The sequence below is a fragment of the Sturnus vulgaris genome, chromosome 12 (assembly GCF_052056855.1).
Source record: "Sturnus vulgaris isolate bStuVul1 chromosome 12, bStuVul1.hap1, whole genome shotgun sequence".
Lineage (NCBI taxonomy): Eukaryota > Metazoa > Chordata > Aves > Passeriformes > Sturnidae > Sturnus > Sturnus vulgaris.
Window position 1 is genome coordinate 17,837,041 of NC_142254.1, and position 19,598 is coordinate 17,856,638.

Consider the following 19,598-nt stretch of genomic DNA (forward strand, 5'->3'; position numbering starts at 1 on the left):
AAATAGAAATTTGGGAAATGGACTAATTCCAACTGTATGACTCAGGAATATTCTAGGGGCAGGATATTCTGATATTTTCATGCAGAGATTTTTCCCTTGATTTAAAATCCTGGGAAAGGAAGAGTTTGAAAGAGAACTGGGGGAAAAAAAACCCAACCTGAAAGTAGTGTGTAATGACTTCACAATGACTTATAAAATATTGTGTGATGGCTCTCAGGTATGTTAAGGGTTGTTGTGAAATAAGAGTGCTTCTAGGCAATCAATAGAATATTCCTTTTTTTGGTAAGTTTGTAGCTGTTCTATCAATTTAACTAAAAAGAAGAAATAGCATTACATGAAATGTCAAATTCTAGACATCGAGTGAATTCAGTGATGGAATAACAGAAACTTAAAGTAGTGAAATTGAAGACACTAAAGATAGGAACCAGCCAAGAACATGAGCAGCTTGTCCAGGGTTTAACACAAAAATTGCACAGTGTCTTGTGAATGATTGAAATCATATTTTATAGTTCCATTTTATTGGCAGGGAACAGAGCTCAGCATTAGTTAAAAGACTGAAGTGACTTTTGTGGTTTTAGAATGAGTTTAAAAGATTTTACAACGTGGCCCATCACTTGTTTCCTACCATGCAGGTCATCAGAAGTGAAGGGACTGATGGAGTGAAGTTTCGGCTCTCTGGGAAGGGAGTAGATCAAGATCCAAAAGGAATTTTTAGGATCAATGAGATGAACGGGGATGTCTCTGTGACCCGAACCCTTGATAGAGAAGCAATTGCCAATTACGAGGTGAGTACTCAGAGTGATAACATCTCTGCCTCTGTGTTGATAGCGTGCATTTCCTGAATGTGTATTTGCTCCTGAAAGATCTGCAGTTAAATTGAAGACTCAATTGCAGCCACTGTCCTCTGAAATTTCAAGAGGATCTGTTGGAAATGGTAAATGTGTTTGTTTTTCACGCAATTGAAATTTTTCTGCTTTCTGCATGGAATTTCTGTCATTTATCTTCAGTGGAAATGCTGTCTGAACACTGTGTATTCATTTGATTTCTGAAGAGAAAATTTTGTTTGGACAATGGAAGATCTTTTGGGGAAGTTGTCACTATGGTACTAGAGAATTATACATTTTTATTGTCAAATGGTCAATGAAAAGTACTATTGAACTCCATTTTAGTAATGGGTGTCTTTAATAGAGATAAAGAGAATTCTGATTATATGGAAATGTTACATATGAAATGCACATCACCTACAAAGTTCTTAGTAAAGATTCCTTTCCTCGTCAACAAAAATATTTCTCTCTATTGAATACCCAAAAAATGATCTCTGAAATCTGCAAAACAACTGCCCCACAGCGTCCCGAAATGCATAAAATAAACAGAGGACCTGTCAATTCATGTTTTCCATCCATCTCTGGGCGTGTGCACTTACATAACTTGTCCCTGGCCACGCTGATGCAGAGGAGCAGCAGAATTCCAAGCGCTCAGTGGTTGGTGCCTTTTGTGTCCCACCACAGGGATTATCTCCCACCCTCTGGCAGGGGGAGCACACGGTGCCCTGGCCCCTGTGGGACACAGGCTTGGGGACAGTGCTGGCTGCCATCCCTGACCCCTCAGTTTCTTCTCCTGCAGTGTAATAATCAACACTTGTACCTCCAGCGCTGTTTCCTTCCTCCTCTGGGAGAGTTTCCCAGTTTGATGATGGGTTCTACTGCTCAAACAGCACTGCTAAAATTTACCATATGCTGGTTTTCAACACTTGAACATCTCCCTCGTATCTGGGTCTGCAGTGAAATGTGTGTTAAACACTTGCACAGGATTTATGGGAGTTGCTGACGTCCTTCTTGCAAGAAAAACATCGCAGTTTCTCTTTTTAACGCTGTTCCTTGTCTTCATTTGCCAGCTGTTTCTTATTTTATCAGTGGCTTTCCACCTTAATGTGCTGAGTATAAACCTTGAATATTTTTTTTTTTTCTCCTGGAAAATCATAGTAGACTTTTCAACTTAATGCAGCAAACCACAAATGGCCCTCGTATCTGATCTGGCAAAAGACACACTTAAATTAAGACAAACCCATTTCCCTAAAGGAGCTTTTTTGAAGCAAGGCAAGTTATGCACAAAAATGTCATATAGCAGGTGATCCAGAGCAATGTGAATGCACAGCCTGAGAGGCTGTGGTGCTTCCTGAGCTCTAATCCAGCACTCTGCTCAGCAGCTCACCCCCATCCTGCAGCAAAAAATGGGGTTGGAATGTTCTGAAGGAGAGCCCTCAACTTGATTACTCTGTCTCAAATCCAGCCCATTATTTTCCAATAAAGATGTGTCATGGTGTCAGGAAGACAACAGGATTTTCTCCCCGATTGCTTTGGTACACTGAAAGGTGAATAACCTGAAATACCCTTGAATTTCTCTCAAAAAAGTGTTTTCTGGTTTTGTTTGAGCTTCTCCCTGCCCAGCACTGTGGTTCTGAAAGGGAAAATTCAAAGCAAAACGCCAACGAGTAAAGAAAAGATTGTTGGGAAAAAATACAAGAGCTTTGCTGTCCATCAGAATATCAAATGTGTATTTAGAGGTGGGGGAATGATGAAGAGACAAAATCTGAGTCTTTCAGCTACACCCAGGGGTGCTCTGCCTGAGCACTGAGCATCCTGCACTTACTGCATAAATGCTCAAGGGGTAAGAATTGAAAAATGTTAATTGGCCACAAAAGAGAGCTTTGGTGATCACAGTATTTCATAGAATTTTGCAGATTTTACCACCTCAGAATGTTTTAAATTTGCTAAGAATGTTTAATCTGTTAAAAAAAAAAGTCGGTTTTGTTTCACTGAATGTTTGAAAATCTTGGTTTTGCTGCCCTCTTTCTCCTGGAGGAATACTGAAAAACTTGTAGGAGTTCTCTAGATTCATAACAAGAGAACATGATTAAATTAGAGAGTATTAAACTCTACACAGAGAACTTTGCTCATTGTTTGTGTTAATCCCTTCTTTCCATGGTTTGATTTTAAGCATTTTATTTCTAGCAAAAGTTAGAAAATATTTTAAAATAGAGTGAAGACATGTGTCTGAGGGTCAGGGTCTGCCAGTCTTTTCAGTGGAGCCCATTTGTGTGGAAGTTGTGTTTTCAGATGAGTTTAAAATTTCGTTTTTAGCAAAGGACCTCAAACTGGCAAGAGGAATGTAAGGCAGATTGTATTAATGACACCACCCTCACCCTCTGAAATAAACTTATTAATCCACTTGGTTTATGAGTTTATTTCTTATGAAACTTTGTGGTTTGTGTTCTTAAAGTTCAAAGAATGTCAGTCAGCTTCAGTTTTAAGTGAAAGCTGCTTATGAAGAAGAGCAGGAGGATTCAGGAATGATATTATATCCAGAAACGTGTTAGAAAATCATGTAGCAACTCTTTTTTCCCCCTCAAGAGGTTTATTAAAGAGCATCCTGATAGGAATTCTGCAGGTCAGAGTACACTGGTGGATTTACATGGAATGGTTTTACTTTGGGGCTTGCTGGAGCTTGTTGACAAACTGCTCAATGATGCTCTGAAGAGGGGGCTTAGGCAGGCTCTGGGCACGTTATGGAATTGCTGCTGGGCTGCTGAGATAAGAGGTAGCCTAGAGCCCCTATTTACTGGGAGTAAAAGGTTTTGCATTGTGCAAATATGCTCTCAAGCATATTTGGTTTTCTCTCGAGATTTGAATAAATCAGACTAAGTCAGACATTTCAGACAATGGCAAATAGTTTATTTATTTGCTATTGGAAAGTGCAGATGTGGAAAAGCAGATGAGGGATATTGGTGGGAGATTTAAGATGGATTTTCTAACCCAAATCTGTGAGGCTCACGCCATCCAAAACCTGCCTATAATTTATGCAATTCAGAGTCCACTTCAGACCCATAGTCTTTTCTGATTCCAGCAGAGCAAAAATATTAGTGACTTTTCAGCCCTTACCTTGAGAAAAAAAATAAAAAAAAATCAAGTGCTTCTGTAAAGAGATGTGATAACAGAGCAAAAGGATTCCAGTGAAGCTGGAAGGCTACTTGTGCTCAGTGTTGATAAAACCCCAATGAATTGGGAAACAAAGGGTCAAATAGAGGGCCGTGAAAATAGAAGCCTGAAAATCAGTGATTATGGGGTAATCTGCTATTTAAAACCCCTGGGCACATTTTCAAGACCTCACATTTAGCTGGATAATATATTTGTAGGCAGAATGCAAGAAAAGCCAGGAAGAATTGCAGAGGTTGATTGCCACCGCCAAGATGACAAAAAGTTTCTAAGTTAAAAGAGCTCTGTTGTGTTCTTTACTCCAAGTTAGGTGGGTCCAGAAGAATTGGCAAAAATATTCCATTTTTTTTTTTTTTTACTGTTCCTGCATGAGATTTGGAGTTAGGCATTCCTTGGGTACAGGACAAAGGCTCCAGTTGCAGAAGCTCATTTCCCATGGAATCCCTGCAGCAGTGAAACCCAGTCCTGCAGTTCTAAAGCAGCAGTGGCAAAGTGCCTCTGGGGTGTTCCAACTGGGACTCAAGCTTCTAAAGGGTGTTGCCATCGTTGAAAGGCAACAAATGTGTGTGGAAGAGAAATAATCAGAAAGTGATCCTCTGCAGGCATGAAATGAAGCAGCTTGATAAAAGTGCGTGCAAATTAGAGCTGTGACCAAATTTACCTAGGCAATTTGAACTGCTAATGAAGAGTTAGTTTTAATTATTTTTTAAGTAAAGAGCTTTATTTGCTTTAAAAAATACTTAACAAGCAGAGGTGTGAAATCAGCCCTCAGTTTTTTTCATAATGGCAGATCACACTTCTGTGAAAGGATGCCTTGCAACTGGTAGTGACAGACTGAGATATTTAGAAAACTTACGTTAACAGGACTGAAAAGAGAACTGGGAGTGTATAGTTCTATGAAGAATTGTTTCTATATGTTGGCTAACAAGTAGGATGAGAGGTGGGTAAAGATTTCGGATCCATCAACAGCTCTCTGCTGTGGGGACTGAGTCAAACGTGGAGGGTGAGGCTGCAGCCCTAATGGGCTCCATTTCCCTGTTTAATAAGGAACAAACAATGGAAATGCTTCACAATGATGAGGAAAACTAGCTTGCTCAGGTGCTGAGGAGCATTTTGTGGGAAAGATTTGTAAGTGCTTTAATGCATTTTTGCAGATAAGGGAAGTGTTACTATAGCAAAACCCTGGAAGTGAATGGCTGTAATTTATCGTGTGCAGGAGAAGGAATTTGTCGTCTGTGTAAGTCCATTTTAGTGCAGCCACATCCTTTTTAAAATGATTTATCATCCCCTGATGCTGAATCTCTGCTGATGCTGGCTGGAGATCTGTGGACAGCACACAGAAACATGCTGCTCCTTCAGAAGGAAGATCACGAGTTTGCTTCTAACTCCAAGAATGGTCTAAAATGTATTTTAATCCTGGTTATCTGCACTGGCAGATTTGTCTGGAGTGTAACTGATCTGCTCTGTTTTGAGCTGAAACCAGTTAATGGGGAATGTCAGACCCCAGTCATCTCCTACCAATATCCCAAAAAAATGAAGGCACTCAGTGTTTCACGGCAACAAGTTTGGTCTTGTAGAGATGTAAATTGCAGTAAAATGTGATTGGTTTAATTAAAGAATCATTAATACACAGAGCAAGCCTGTTAAAATATTGGTGATTTCCAATTGCATCTGTTACATCAAAAAATAATGGAGTAATGGCAGAGTTTAAAGTTTCAGGGAAGAATCCTGACTATTTAGCAAGGGGAAATAAAAGAAAATTTTACTGCTTAAAAAAAAAAAAAAAAAAAAAAAGTGGAAGTATGAAATATAATTATTAATCAGAGAGAGAATTATTTCTATACATGAGCTGCAGTCAGATCAACTGAAATACAGCTGAAAATTCTGACAGGGACAAAGATCTCTGTAGCTTGTGTTGCATGTTATATGCAGGGAGTGCAGGAGATATTCATATTGCTGAGTTTACATATATATTCATTAATGTGCTCACATGATGGGGCTCCTGGTAAATTCAGAGAGGACTCTTCAAAACCTGGAGGCAGAAACAAACCCAACAGAATCAAAGCCTGGATCCTTCAATGAGACCCATATGGGCAGACTCCTGAATTCATGGGAAACTTTGTGGCATTCATTATTTACTAAGATCAAACCAAGGTGATCACCAGAGCTGTGGGCATAAATCAAATAGTTGAGCATATAAATTTTAAGTGGAGTCACATTTCTTAAAGCTACAGTTTAAAGAATTGCTTGTGCAGCTGGGATGGAAATGGGATTTCCAGCTACTGGAAATATTTCTCTCTCAAATTTGGTTTATGGGATAAAGAGAAAATCTGACAAGAAATGAAGCTAAAATTCATGTCATTGTTATGTGTTTTGTCTTGGGGGAACAAAATATTCTATATGAGCTCTCTAATTTACCATATCTTGTTCATTTTTACTGGCAATAGTCTGCTCAATAAATACTGTATGTAAATCAATACCTCCTAATGTCATGAGATATCAGCAGGGAGCTGTGATTCCTTTCAGAAAGCAGTAGCATCCTCATTTGATTTCTGGGGAAAGCCTGCAAAAGTCAACAGTTGGTTTTGTTGGAGGGAATTTGCTTTATTCTGAGCTCTGACTGCTCGTGTGGCTTTGCCATCCCTGCTGTTCAACAGCACTGGTGTGTCATTTGCAGCAGGAATAGAGAGAAATTTTGTAAGAAGAAGAAACTAGCAAAGCTTTGTTTATAACCTATAACTATCAAGGCAGTGGGCTTGCATTTCCATCCTAAAAGTCACACACTCTCCAAACGCCAGGAAAAATGAATATTTTCTTATTGAGGAGTGGGAGAGTGGAAATGCAGAGCAATAGGAACTATGGGAAAATGTGAGTTTATAGAGATAGTAAAGAATGACATAAAATTTATTATTATGGTGGTTTAGTTTTGTAGGTTTTTTGTCTGTTGTTTTGTTGGTTTGGGTTATTTTAAATTATTTTCTAATAGAACACTCCCGGAAAGAATGATGATGTGTTCAGTAAAACACAAGGAAACTAATAACATTTTTTGTCATATTATGTTAATTGCCTATGAAACCACTTCTGTTATTATGTATTAATTGCATTTTCAGGCATTTAAAAGTCATCATGATACTTCTTTCTTGTTTAGCATGATTGGTTTGTTTGTTTGTTTGTTTCTTTTCCTTGTTTGTATTATAATAACCCTCAAAATACCTTGCTGAGGCCTCGCTGCTCTGGGTGCAACAACAAAATCCAGGAAGACACTCTGCCCTTTCCTCAGAACTCTTGTTTTCTGCAGGAAAGGAAGGAATCTTAGGAGTTCAGGGGAAAGATGGGAACATCTCTTTTTTCTGCTTGGTGCAAGTCAAACTACTTGGGTAGGAAATCTTTATCTGCTCATAAACCTTTCTTGAACCAGCCTGACACACAATCAACCACAGGTTCAATAGAAATTATTATTCTTGTCTTTATGAATGGCAAGGAGGATCTTTTTTCATCTTTTATTAAGTGTAAATTTTTGTTGGCTTGCATTTTGGAAAAAACTGCACAAGTTCTGAGTTTCCTGATCCTTTGCTGGAGAGTGCAGAAATGTTGCAGTGGGAATTTTGAGTATCTGTTCTGTGGCTCAAGACAAAGTCTTGAAGGTCTGGCCTTACCTGCTAATTTAATAATAAGGTTTTTGTCATCCATCAGTAACCTTCAGAATGTAATACAGACATTTTTGAAGTCTGGCTGCTCAAACCTCCACATGTCTCGTTCCTCACAACACAGCAAGAATTCTGTCTTATTTAGATATTTATTCAAAATTCAGAATCTTAATGTTCTAATTGCTGCAGAGACCTTGATTTCTATGTCCTGAACCTGGAAATGTGGGTCTATGACTATAGCTTCTGTTTCTAAACAAGACAGGTGTGGTCTCTAATAAGTTTATTTTTGATTTCTCTTTTAATTTTTTTTTTTAAATTGAGGCAATGAATTCATTATATTTTTTGTCAATAATTCCCTGCCTGCAGGAGCTGCTGCCTCCTTTCTCACCTCTGGTTCTTTATGGACCTGAAGAAAACCATATTACCTCTCTTATCCTTCCCTGCCATCTTCTTTTCATTTTCCACCTTCTTGCTCTTTTTCCCTTGCATTTTTAGCTTCATTCCACAACATTTTACTCCTCCTGTCCTTCTTGAAATTTTATGTCATTCACTTCCACTTTTCCTACACTCTCTGCATTTCCTTGCTCAGACACTGACCTGTTTTCTGCTCTTTACAAATCATGTTGCAAGAGGAACACACAACCATCATCTGAGCATAAATTTGTTTGGTTGTTGTGTAGAACCTTTCCACTGTCTTTGCAAAAGCTGTGCTGCTTTATCCATTCTGATCAGCTGTGTCCATAAATAAATCCCTTCAGAAGCCTGTGTTGTGGAAACCTTTGCCTTTGCATTGCTTACTACAGGACTCTGCCATGTCTGCAATTTTTGTGAAATAGCCCAGGCTGTAAATATTGATGCTAAGAAAATTTCAGTGGAAAATTGAATTTTGTTCCCATAGTAATGCCTTTCTGTTAGTATATCTCCTCCATCAACTTATGGATATTAATTGAAGAAGTGTATGATTGTCTGGAAATTGCCAGCCATTAGTTTACTCAAGTAATTCTAACACCTAGTTCTGTCAGCCCTGGAATTGTGATCTGCTCAAAAGTGAGAATAGAACACCTGATATCATAATTAGTTCTGTGGCTTCAGAACTGTGAGTTCAATGCTTGATCTCTGTAAAATTATTGTAGGATAATGGGTCATAATTTTAAGCTATATCTGCATATGTTTGGGGCTGAAGCACTAAACAAGTTTTTCATTTCAATGCAGAGGTAAATTTTAATTAAAATGATATTTTTGCAAAATTTGTGAAAATATTTATATAAAATTAAGAAATAGGGATGCTTCAAACATTCAGGTTTTGGACTCAGTGAATTGCTGTAAGATCATTAGAGGGAATTAAGCTACAACTGAGAAAATTTAAATATCTTTGCCCAGTTGAATGTGCAGTTATCTTCAAAATCTAATATTTTGGTATCTGTTCTTTTTTACACTAAACTTTAGGAGTCCTTACATAATGCAGCAGTTCCATAGGACCCCAAGCACAGCCTGCTCATTGTTACATATTTTTAAGACATTTGGAGGAGAAATTACACTATGGAGCATGGGGTCTCCATTATTGAAATGATATAAAAATTACTGTATGCTGGAAAAAGAAATTAAGAAAACCCCAGAAAGCTGGAGTCTAGGATCCACTTGGCCAGATGCCCTTCCAAGTTTTTGACTGCTGTATTTTAAGTCCACTGCAGGGAATCATCTGTATCCCAGCCCACGTGTGAGGCAGATGACCACCCGTGGGTGGGACACAGTAACATTTCATATTTTGATCAGTGGAAATGAAATTAGAGCCCTTTGTGGGCTGCCTCTCCCACATCCCCGAATATTTCAGCTGTCTCTGTGTCACCTCACTGCTGGCAATTGATGGAGCTCAGTGCCTCGGGGGCAGCCACTGGGGCCCTGCAGCTGCAACTGAGCTCACAGACTCTGCAGGAGCAGAAATAAAACCCATTTCGCTGTGGCATCACAGGTGAACAGGTGTTTGCAAGAAATAAAAGGATTTTTTAATATAGTTCTGACTGATACATTTACCAAGCAAGCAATAAGAGATTAACTTTTATATAGTTGTCCATTTTAAGAAAATATAGCTGCACATCACTCTGCTGCACATGTGTGTGTTCAGGCTGCTTTTTTGCTATTCTTCGACTAAATACCTCCAAATATGCCCAAAATATATGTCACTGCACAAACACAAATGTATGATTTCATAAACTCTAAGTGTATCCTTTTAACCTGGTTTCTGGGGGTGGATTTTTTGATCCACAACATCTGAACTCTGGAATTCTTTTTGGCAGTTAAATATTTAATTTTTTTAAAATGAAAATAGGACAAGACTCGATAGGTAGAAGTTCAGAAAAAACACTAACTCTGATGAAACTCATAAAAACGTAAGTTTGCAACACTGCACACTGCAAGCAGAACAGTGAGAATTCCCCCTTTTTTCCTGTATTAGTTGTTTTTGATGGAAATATCCATGGGAACAGGTGATTCTTCTGTGTTCACCTTTTTCATTCTTTATATCTATTTCACTGCATAAGAGCAAATGAGTGAGAGAGGTTGAGGGAATTAAAGTTATAAATATTTAGAGAACACTGCATGAAGAGACTTCTAATATTATGGAAATTTTACTTTGGCATGTAAATGATAAAAATTCTTGCTGTATTTATCTTGGTTTACTCAGGTCATAACTAATTATTTCTTAATTAGACAAATTCCCTAAAATTAAGGTACATTTATGTAAGCGTCTTGGTTTATTTTTTCCTCTTCTAGTAGCTCATTAACAGGAGATGTGGCTTCAGTTTACAAATTTTCAAGAGATAATTTGCTGATACGAGCTCGTGTAAAACACCATATGTTTAGACTCATGTGATGGATCTTTTTGTTTTGAGGGTTTGTGCATTTTTCTCTGTAGAGAATAGAGCAGGTCCCAGTAGCTGCTGGCAGAACCTCTTGTGCAGGTGTGGGACTGGAAGGTTGCAAGGACAGTCACTGGGATCCTGATCCTTTGAGGTTATCCCCATGAGGACTCTTTTTTTCCTCTGATTTTTATAATCTTCAAAACCTTTTGTCCAAATTTGTTTGTCTGCCAGGGCTGGGAAATGCTCTGCTTCAAACTCTTCTCAAGTCCAACATTAAAACATAAAAGAACATCAAACAGTCCAGTTGGAACTGAAGGATTCTGAGTGGGAAAGTGATGGAAATGTTGGAGAAGGTGGCGTGGAGCCAGAAAACCTCCATCAGAAATGATTCTGTGCATGGAAAGCCTGGAGAAATACGAATTATTTCTTCTGGTTTTGTCATTAACAAGTGTGATGTGCTGTACCCTGCTCTGCAGCTGCATTTGCAGTTTAAATTGCAAAGAAGAGACAGTTCATCTTTGCAGAATTCTTCACAACCTCTGCTTTTGACATTATTCTTAATATTTATATTATGCACTGGCAATTCAGATATCTAATGTAAGGAATTGAAAATACCCATTATCTATTTAAGGCTCTGTTATTATATATATTTCTTAAATATATTATGTATCCATAAAACACAGGTGATCTGTGTTCGTATGCAGAGTACAGATTTTATTTGTGGATGGGAACAAATAAAGCAATGTACTATAGTTACATTTCTATTAGATTCAGAAGATTTAATAGAGTAATAATAAAAAAATAGCAGGATTATGATTTACCATTTAGAAATTACTAAGAGGGAGGAAAATCATGACAGTTTTAAACTACCAATTTTTCTTGTTGTCTAAAACAACCTGTAAAAAACTTCCATTTTTTCCTTGCTGCTAAGGAAACATATTGGAGAGGACAAAAAAGACGTAAAGAAATTGTTCTAAAAATAACATATATTGCCCAAATGCTATGGAACTTTATTGTATTTCATATTTTCCCCTCTAAAAAGGACATTTGCTGTGGCAGAATGCTTTACTCTCTTTCCCAGTTCTCATGAGCTTCTAATTTCCCTGTGATCAGTGTGATGCTCTGTCCCTCAGGGAGGACAGGGATTTTCCTTAGGTATTCTCAAGTGTGAAGACCTTATTCCCAGAAACTGGAGCTTTTCCCTCAGAAAACGTTGCAGTCTTTGTCCGGCCAAAAATCCAGATCTTTCCACAGGATCCTGGAGAAAACCCAGCAATGCTGGAACTTGTTGTGCCGGGAGTGTTGATACGTGGGGATGCTCAGAGCTGTGCTGATGTCCAGTGGCAGTGACCTGAGGAATTGTGGCTGTGCCGTGCACAAACCCAGCAAATGCCAGCACAGTCACTATTAATTTCCAGCTACTGAATCATCCAACAGTACCAATCTCCTGCCCTCGTTCAGCCTGTTTGCAATTGATATGTGCAATGTATTTATTTATTAGAGATTTGCTTTAAAAGAATGCAGGTGTTTGAGGATGTGCATTTAATTTCATTTCTTCCCTGGGAGCTTTGATCAATGCTGTGCTCACTACCTCTGCCACGTGCTTTGAACTTGTAGATGCAAGCATATAAATAATTTCCCATCTCAATTCCTGGCTCATCTACCCAGGCTGTAATACAGAAGGCAAGGTGTCTCCTAAATTCTGGTCAGTGGGATTAGTGAATTGATTAGTTGAATTCTGAATTAAAATTACAATTAAAGGCAAGATTGTATCTCTTAGGCTTCAAGACATTTGCTCAAAGTGTAGCAGTCATATTACAGGCTTTTTGACCGGGTTTGTATTATGAATAAAACTGTTTTCAATAACATTTTTTTTACTCTGTTTGTAAATCAATCTCTTAGATTACCAGCAATTACTAAACAAAAAAGATGTGTTGTTTTTTTTTTTTTCCCCCCAGTTTTTCAGCTTGAAGAGGAAATTCCATTGATTTTTGAAAATACTAAAGATGTGATTCAGGGAACATAATTACCTACAAACGCTATCAGTAACTTATAACGATTTTTTCCCCCAATACATTCAGCTCAAAGTATTTAAAATTACAATATGGACATTATATATTAAATTGCAGTGACTATTTACAGGTTATTGATATATTGAGATATATTTTGTTATAACAGACTCAGGACATATTTCAGGCATGAACTTTTGCATGTAGGTCTGAGCCAGAAAATTCGAATTCCTGCATTGTGCTCAGCTCACCCCGTGGCCATGCAAGCACATCCTGATCCCCACAGAAAGTGTTTGAGTGATTTAAAAGCTGCTGCTCCCCACACAGCACCAGCAGTGACTCGGAGCTCTGCAGAAGGATCCTTTGCTCCTGCTGATATTATCATCTTGGTTAAGTGAGAAGTAAATGTGCTGCTAGGAGCTACTTGGGCTTAATTTTTTACTATTCAGCACCATAAATTACAGTATTTTATGGCCTGTAAAAGGTGTGATTTGAACCAATTATGCATTCTGCTCTAAATCCCCAAACTTTGGAGAAGCATGTAATTATGGAAAGTAATTTCCACCGGGTCAATTCTCTTTTATCTGTTCACAGAGAACACCAGGACATGTGTATGAAGTTTATAAGCATAATTTTAAACTAGACTTATTAAAGCTGCTTATTAATGAGCATGTTTTCCTTTCCAGAGCTCAAAACTTGCCATGTATGAGTAGCATAGCGAATTTCTGCACAAGCTCTTTTCTTTATTCTGAACAGAGATGAAATGGAGGTGTTAGGACAGAAGGAAAGGAAGCAGTGGTTTGTTAGAATTTGGAGATGAAATGTATAATTTTCAAAAATACCCACAAACAACCAACTCAGCATTTATGTAACTCCACTGCCCATTGGTTTCAGTGTTAGAAACTTAGGATCTCTTGGAACAAGACTTAGCTCTTTAAAAGATGTGGTAGATTGTCACCCAACTTTCTGTATTTCTACAGGACTTAGTGTAAATTTATCCTACAGATTTTTTAGGGTTAAATATGCAGGGATCTAAATGCTCATTTTTTCCTTGTGAAGCCAGAGTTTGAATTTTACCTGTCTGTTGAGTCAGATTTGGCTGTAACTTTTTTTCTTCTAGCAGTTAGGGAACCCAGAGGATTTGAATAACCATTTGCCTAAAGGTGTGTGGATCAGGATTTTTTCTTTCCTTGTGCTGCCACCCTCAGTCTCACAGATTTGCTGCTACAGGCAGGGTAGCAGTGCACTTAGCAGTAGTAAATGTTGATTAGCTCTCTGAGTAATGAGAAGTGGTGTCACACTCGTGGCTCAGCAGTGGTGAGGTGGCAATGAACTGATGGGTGGTGTTGTCTTAATATCTGTCTTTGGAGCTGCATAATTACATCAGCATCCAAAATTAAGCTAAATTGTTGTCTAACTGCTTCCCATTGGGACTGTGATGGATTAGGCTAAACCCTAATAACTTCAAGATTGTTCATGATCATGGTTGAACTTCTAACATGCAAAAGGACAGAAAAACTAGTTGATTCAAACTGATCTCTGCTAAAAAGTAACAGTTTTTTCCATTAAACACGGTGCTGGCTAGTGGATGAAATTTCTTTTTCTACGTGTGTGATGGCATTTTTAACTAATAATTTTCATTATTGACAAGCAATTGAAGAGAAAACTGAACGTAACATTTGGGATTTAAGAAAACCAAACAGGATGGCCAATTTTTTAAGAGCTTTTCTATAAGGGAATGACTACAGAATGTACAGTGCAGTAAAGAATGTGGCTGGTTGCATTTAGAATCTGTATATGTTGTTACAAGCACAGTTGTTCAGGAAGCAAAGATCTGGTGTCATGTGTGAGATACACACAACACACGAGGTGCCAGGTCCAATTAACAGTCTGATGGTGGTAAATCCATTATCCTTGGAAAGAGAGGCCACCACCAGGAGACATTAATTCAATGTGACACCAACTGGGGTGTTTATATACAGCTAATTGCAATGTCAGACATTCTGCTCTAATTGAGTTTAATTGTGGCAAAATTGGAGTTAATTAAAAGTTAATGGTATAGAGCACATTGTGTTATTATAAACTATGGGTACGTGTTTCATATCCTTCTTATTGTTGTTTAAATGGTTCTTTCAATTACAGTGCCTTGTATTGGCACTTTGGAAATGGGCTCTAATTGTTTTGACATCACTGAAAGTTATTGTTCTGAGGAGCCCTGAAGAAATGTGTTTGCTTTAAAAGGCTTGAAAAAATTCAGGTTGGTTCATTATATCACATGATAAATGTCACATGTGATGTTTTGCTCACCTTGCTGAGGAAAGGCTAGAGATAAAACAGGGGAGGTAAATTCTAGTTCAGCTTAAGAGAATGATGGTATTTTTGGCATTGTCCATCATAATTTGGGTAAGGAAAACTCAATTTCCTCAATATTTTATGAATACACCTTTTGTTAATTGTGTCCAATCTCTGGCTCTTCTAAGAGCATCTCTGATGAATCTCCAGTCTGTGGGATTTTCCCTGGGTTCTCTTTGCTTTCTTCTTTCTCTGAACCCTTTGTATGCTCCTGTTATACATTATATTTTATATATCCCAATTATTTCTTCACTGGCAGCTCCATCTCTATCCCAACCTCTCTCTTGATGAAGTTTTATATCAAAACCTTTCTGCTTGACATGTCCTCCTGGATGTCTTTCTGCCAGTTCAGAAATAGTCATTGGATTTTCCCAGTTTTCTGTCAATTTAGGCTGCCCAACCATCCTCATGTCCATCAGCCCAACATCAGGTTGATTTTCTTGGTTTCCTCATGTAGTTTTCCTTCACGTGCTTGTTTGGAACTGTCCAAATATAAAAAATGCAATGATGTGAAATGCTTCTTTCTAAGAATTGTGGCTCCATGTACAACCCTAGTTCATACAAGGCAGGTAAAAGGTGTTCTAAACATATTGATGAACAAAAATTGCTGTGTTTGAAATGGCTCCTTATGTGGGGAAAGTGATGCAGCAAAATTACTGATTTTGTCCTGTGGGCCAGCAGTTTCCTCAGCCCTTTGTTCTGTAAAACTCGATGGGCTGGGAAAGGCAGAATGTTTCAGTAACAGCAGTCACTTTATTCCAAAAAGAAGAAATTTGGCTCTGGAGCTGCCTAACAGAATTTTTTCTTCTGAAATATTGTTTATTAATCTTTTTGCTAAAGTAAACTTCTATCCCTGTGGAAAATAATTAGCACCTTTTCAGGAATTGTCATTTTCACAAAACACCAGTGAGATACACTCCAGTTTCATTGGACTCTATCACACAGGAGGGCAATAATCTAAAATGAGCAACAAGGGAAAAAGAAAAACCCAAACCAAATATATCTGCCTATTTTCCTAAAGAAGAAAAGTTCTTTTTTTTGCTTAATGTTAAAAACTGACCCAAGGAAATGAGTGAGTGAAGAGTAAGGTGAAAAAATTGTCCTGGTTCAGAAAGCACAGTGAGCTTCTTCCTGAGGGCTAAGACTGGGCAGAGTGGGTGGGGAGCAGGTCTGTATTCAAACCTTTTTGTTTAATTTATCAGCAGGTGTGGGCTTCTTTATTTAAAGAAGGATGCTTTACTAGGCCATAGGTGCATCTAATAAAAGGAATTTCTGTCAGTGGCAGTAAAATGAATGCTGCAAATATCTTGCATCAGGAGCATGGAGCACACCAGAAAGTGCTGGAATGAAACTTGTGAGAGACCTAAGGAAAATGAGAGTGATGATTTTTGGAATCTGGTGGTGCTTTAAAATCTGCAGATTTGAATTGATACTGAGGTGGATTATACTGCACTACCTCATTTAGTTTTTCAGGCGAAAAAATAATTATAAATATTTTTATTTATGTACCTGGTGGGGGGTAAATACCTAAGATATTAAGGCACAAAGGGCTGATCCAATTTTGTGCTAAGGCAATATGATGTATGCTCTAGAATTTCTTTCTCTACTCCAAAATTTAGTTCAACTTTGACTTAAATACTAAGTCATTACAGAAAAATATTCCTTTAACAAGCCATTTTCAAGAAAATATCAAGGAGCCTGAATAGAAAGAAAGGCATTGAGAGCTTTTGAGTGCTGTTGGAAATAGAATATCTCTTGTTAAAGAAAGGAAAATGCTTGATACTTTAATGTTCATTACAACATTGGAGAATATTAACATGACTCTGTACATTGTGAATGGAAGTAGCTGTCAAAAAGATGGAGCAATGAATCACCAAAAAATATAACACTGTGAACTAGGCCATTGTGCTTTTATTGATGAAGAAGTGGAAATACCTGATAATCCTTGCAGTGGAATTCTACTGCATTAACAGATACTTATTTTTCTTCTTTTCTTCTCCTCTCACCCTCAAAACTACTTCAAACTAGTATTTTTCATGGTTATGGAAAAAAAATTATAATAATTTTTCTCAGAAAAAATTTTATGAGTGTAATTCTCTTTTGCAGTGAAATAGATATGAACATGCTCCTCATTTCTGTGTATTTCAGAATATTCATTTATTGCATTTTTCTGGCTTTAACTTCTGCCCAAGTGTGATTGTTACCAGAATAGTTTCTTGTGAGGAGGAAACAAGAATGAAAGCAGATGGGATGTGAAATATACTTAGCTGCTACGGGCTCAGAAAAACTTTAAAAGTTTCATAAATTAAATCCCCATCTCTTTGATGTTAAGATTAAACCAGGTGGTTTACAACAAGCTTGCAGTAATATCCAAGCTGCCAATAAATCCCTTATGGGAAGATCTCCAGTGAACTTCAAGAGAATGAGGCAATTTCTTGGCTCTCATCTCCTGGAGCAGGGTGCTAGAAGAGGAGGATGAGAAGAAGTTCCCATGTTTTGCCATCTGCTTCCGCCAAGCACTAAAAATTTCCCTTTTGCTGCATTTTGGGCCTCTCTGAAGTCCTGAGGCTTTTCAGCTCCACTGGCTCTACCTTCCTTTGTCAGAGAACGTAACAAAAAAAAAAAATTTGACGTGTTTAACTTGGAATTTGGTTTGGTTTTGTTTCTCTGGTTTTAGTAAGTTGTTTTTTTAATTGGGTGGAGAGGTACTGGGCTCTCTTATGGATCATTTATGTCTCAGGTTGTGAGAGAGAGAAATGGCCTCAGTAACACAGAGTGGCTCCTGCTGTGCCAGCCAAGCAGCAGGATCCTGTGGCTTGGGAAATTGTCCTTTTGCTCTAATTTGTTGGCTTTTGCAATTCTCATTTACTTATAGCCTCAGCTACAGCAAACCAGCAAACCTCTCCTTGCAATCTTGCATATTTTTATTACTCACTCAGAAGAAATGCACAGCAGCAGGAAAACAAAATTGTCAATTTCTTTTTTTTTTTTTTTTTTGGTCCAATGCATTCCAAGTCCTCTATAAGATATTAGTAATACAAATATTAATCCTTGAACTGAACTTGCTTTTTAAATTTTTTATATTTTTTGTCTCTGTTTCTCAAAGGAGAAGCAATTAAGAAGAGATGAAAGAATTTTCTAGAGTATACATTACGTTGGTTTTGCATAGCCATGCTAAATCTGGCATTGCTTTTCTTCTGAACTCTACTCTCTTTTACTTCTGTGTGTTCAATTTTATTAAAAAAAAAAAAAAAGGAAAAGAAAAAGAAACACTCTGGAATCAAAGAGCCTTAGTTTTGATCCAAACAGGTTAAGATAAATTGTCCTTAAGGAGTTGTGAAGTAGGAATAAGCAGGAAATTACCTGAATAGTTTTCTTTTTGGCTAAATATTTACAAAAATTAAAAAGAGAACCCAACCCTCTACTCTGCCCAACACCTCCTCTCCCTCAAAAACCCCTTGAAACAACAAAAGAAAACCCCAACCCAAAACAAACAAAAAACTCCAGCTTTTCTAAGGGCCCAGTTTTTCACCCTTGGGGAACTGAATTTCCATGCCATTTGTAGATGGAAGTGCATTTCCCTCTTTAAAGGAGGAGGTAGTTTCTGCAGTTCTATTCTGAGTGTCCTGACCTTCAATTGAATCTGAATTAACACCATAATATCATTAATAGAAGATGTCCAGAGAAATTGAACTGGGCCTTTTGTCCCACAGACAGAGCTCATCCATGGCAGACAATTGATGTCAGTGTGGCAGGATGCTCTGCAGAACATCAGATATTCTTAAAAGAAAATACATTCTTTGGACAGAGAAGATGCATTTGTGCCTTCTTAATGACAAGTTTAAATGAAAATCCAAACTTGCAAAATGCACTGTCTGAAAGACTATTTTGTCCAGGAAATTCATAAGGTTGCTTAAATTCAGTCCATTTGATATATTGGAGACAAGGATCAAAAATCTGTGAAGAACCAATTCAGTTTGTTCTTACAAATTTTTTTTTAAATCCTTCTTATTGTGTCCTAAAGCAATCTAAGTAATTTCCTTAATAATTTGTCTTAGTTATCTTTCACAGAATTGGAATTCTGCTTTGGCTTTAATCTGTCAAAAAAAAAAAGTTTCAAAATTCCCAGACCTTCTACAGAAGAGAGCCTCTCTCTCTGCACTGTTTTGCTTTTTTATCACCTAAACCAGCAAATGTTTGATTTACCTTTGGAGTGGGATTCTGCAATGGCAAGTCTCAAACTGAGGCATCACATTTTTGTTTTGCCTGCAGCCTGTGTTGGAGCCTGACATCCCAACATTTCCACCACTGCTGAAATCCCAGGTTATAACTTTGCAGCTTGTAAGAACAGAGACTTTGACAGTTATCAGCTTATTCTTTCAAAATCTTGGCGATTTTTTTTTTTTGTGCTCTTGTTTGGAAGTCCTGGTGAGCTCTCTTTCTGTCTTAATCTATAATTTTTTTTTGTCTTGAAAATAAACCATACTGTGATATGAAATCACTAATTTTGTGCTTGTGCTAAAATCTGTCTCAGCCAGGCTGATCCTTTGGACCAAAGCTAACAGTTCTAAGCTCATTAAGAGCCTCATTAACATGCTGAGCTTTGTGGAAGCTGCACATTGAATATCTTACACTGGAAGGGAATTTGGTTCAAGCATAAATAAAGAGTGGTTTTGGTTGTACCTTAGGAGAAGTGAAGTTTAAGGTGTAGATTAAGTCTATTAAGACATAAAAACCCTG

At 37.7% G+C, this 19,598-nt stretch overlaps 1 protein-coding gene across 2 annotated transcripts in view; it reads left to right on the plus strand.

The window, feature by feature from the left end:
* Window positions 1–19,598, plus strand: part of CDH13 (cadherin 13) — a 429,361-nt gene that overhangs the window by 206,202 nt on the left and 203,561 nt on the right. For both annotated transcript variants that reach the window (XM_014874444.2, XM_014874443.2), the window contains exon 5: window positions 633–785. In XM_014874444.2, the coding sequence (XP_014729930.1) occupies window positions 633–785 (153 nt within the window). The remainder of the gene's footprint in view (window positions 1–632; window positions 786–19,598) is intronic.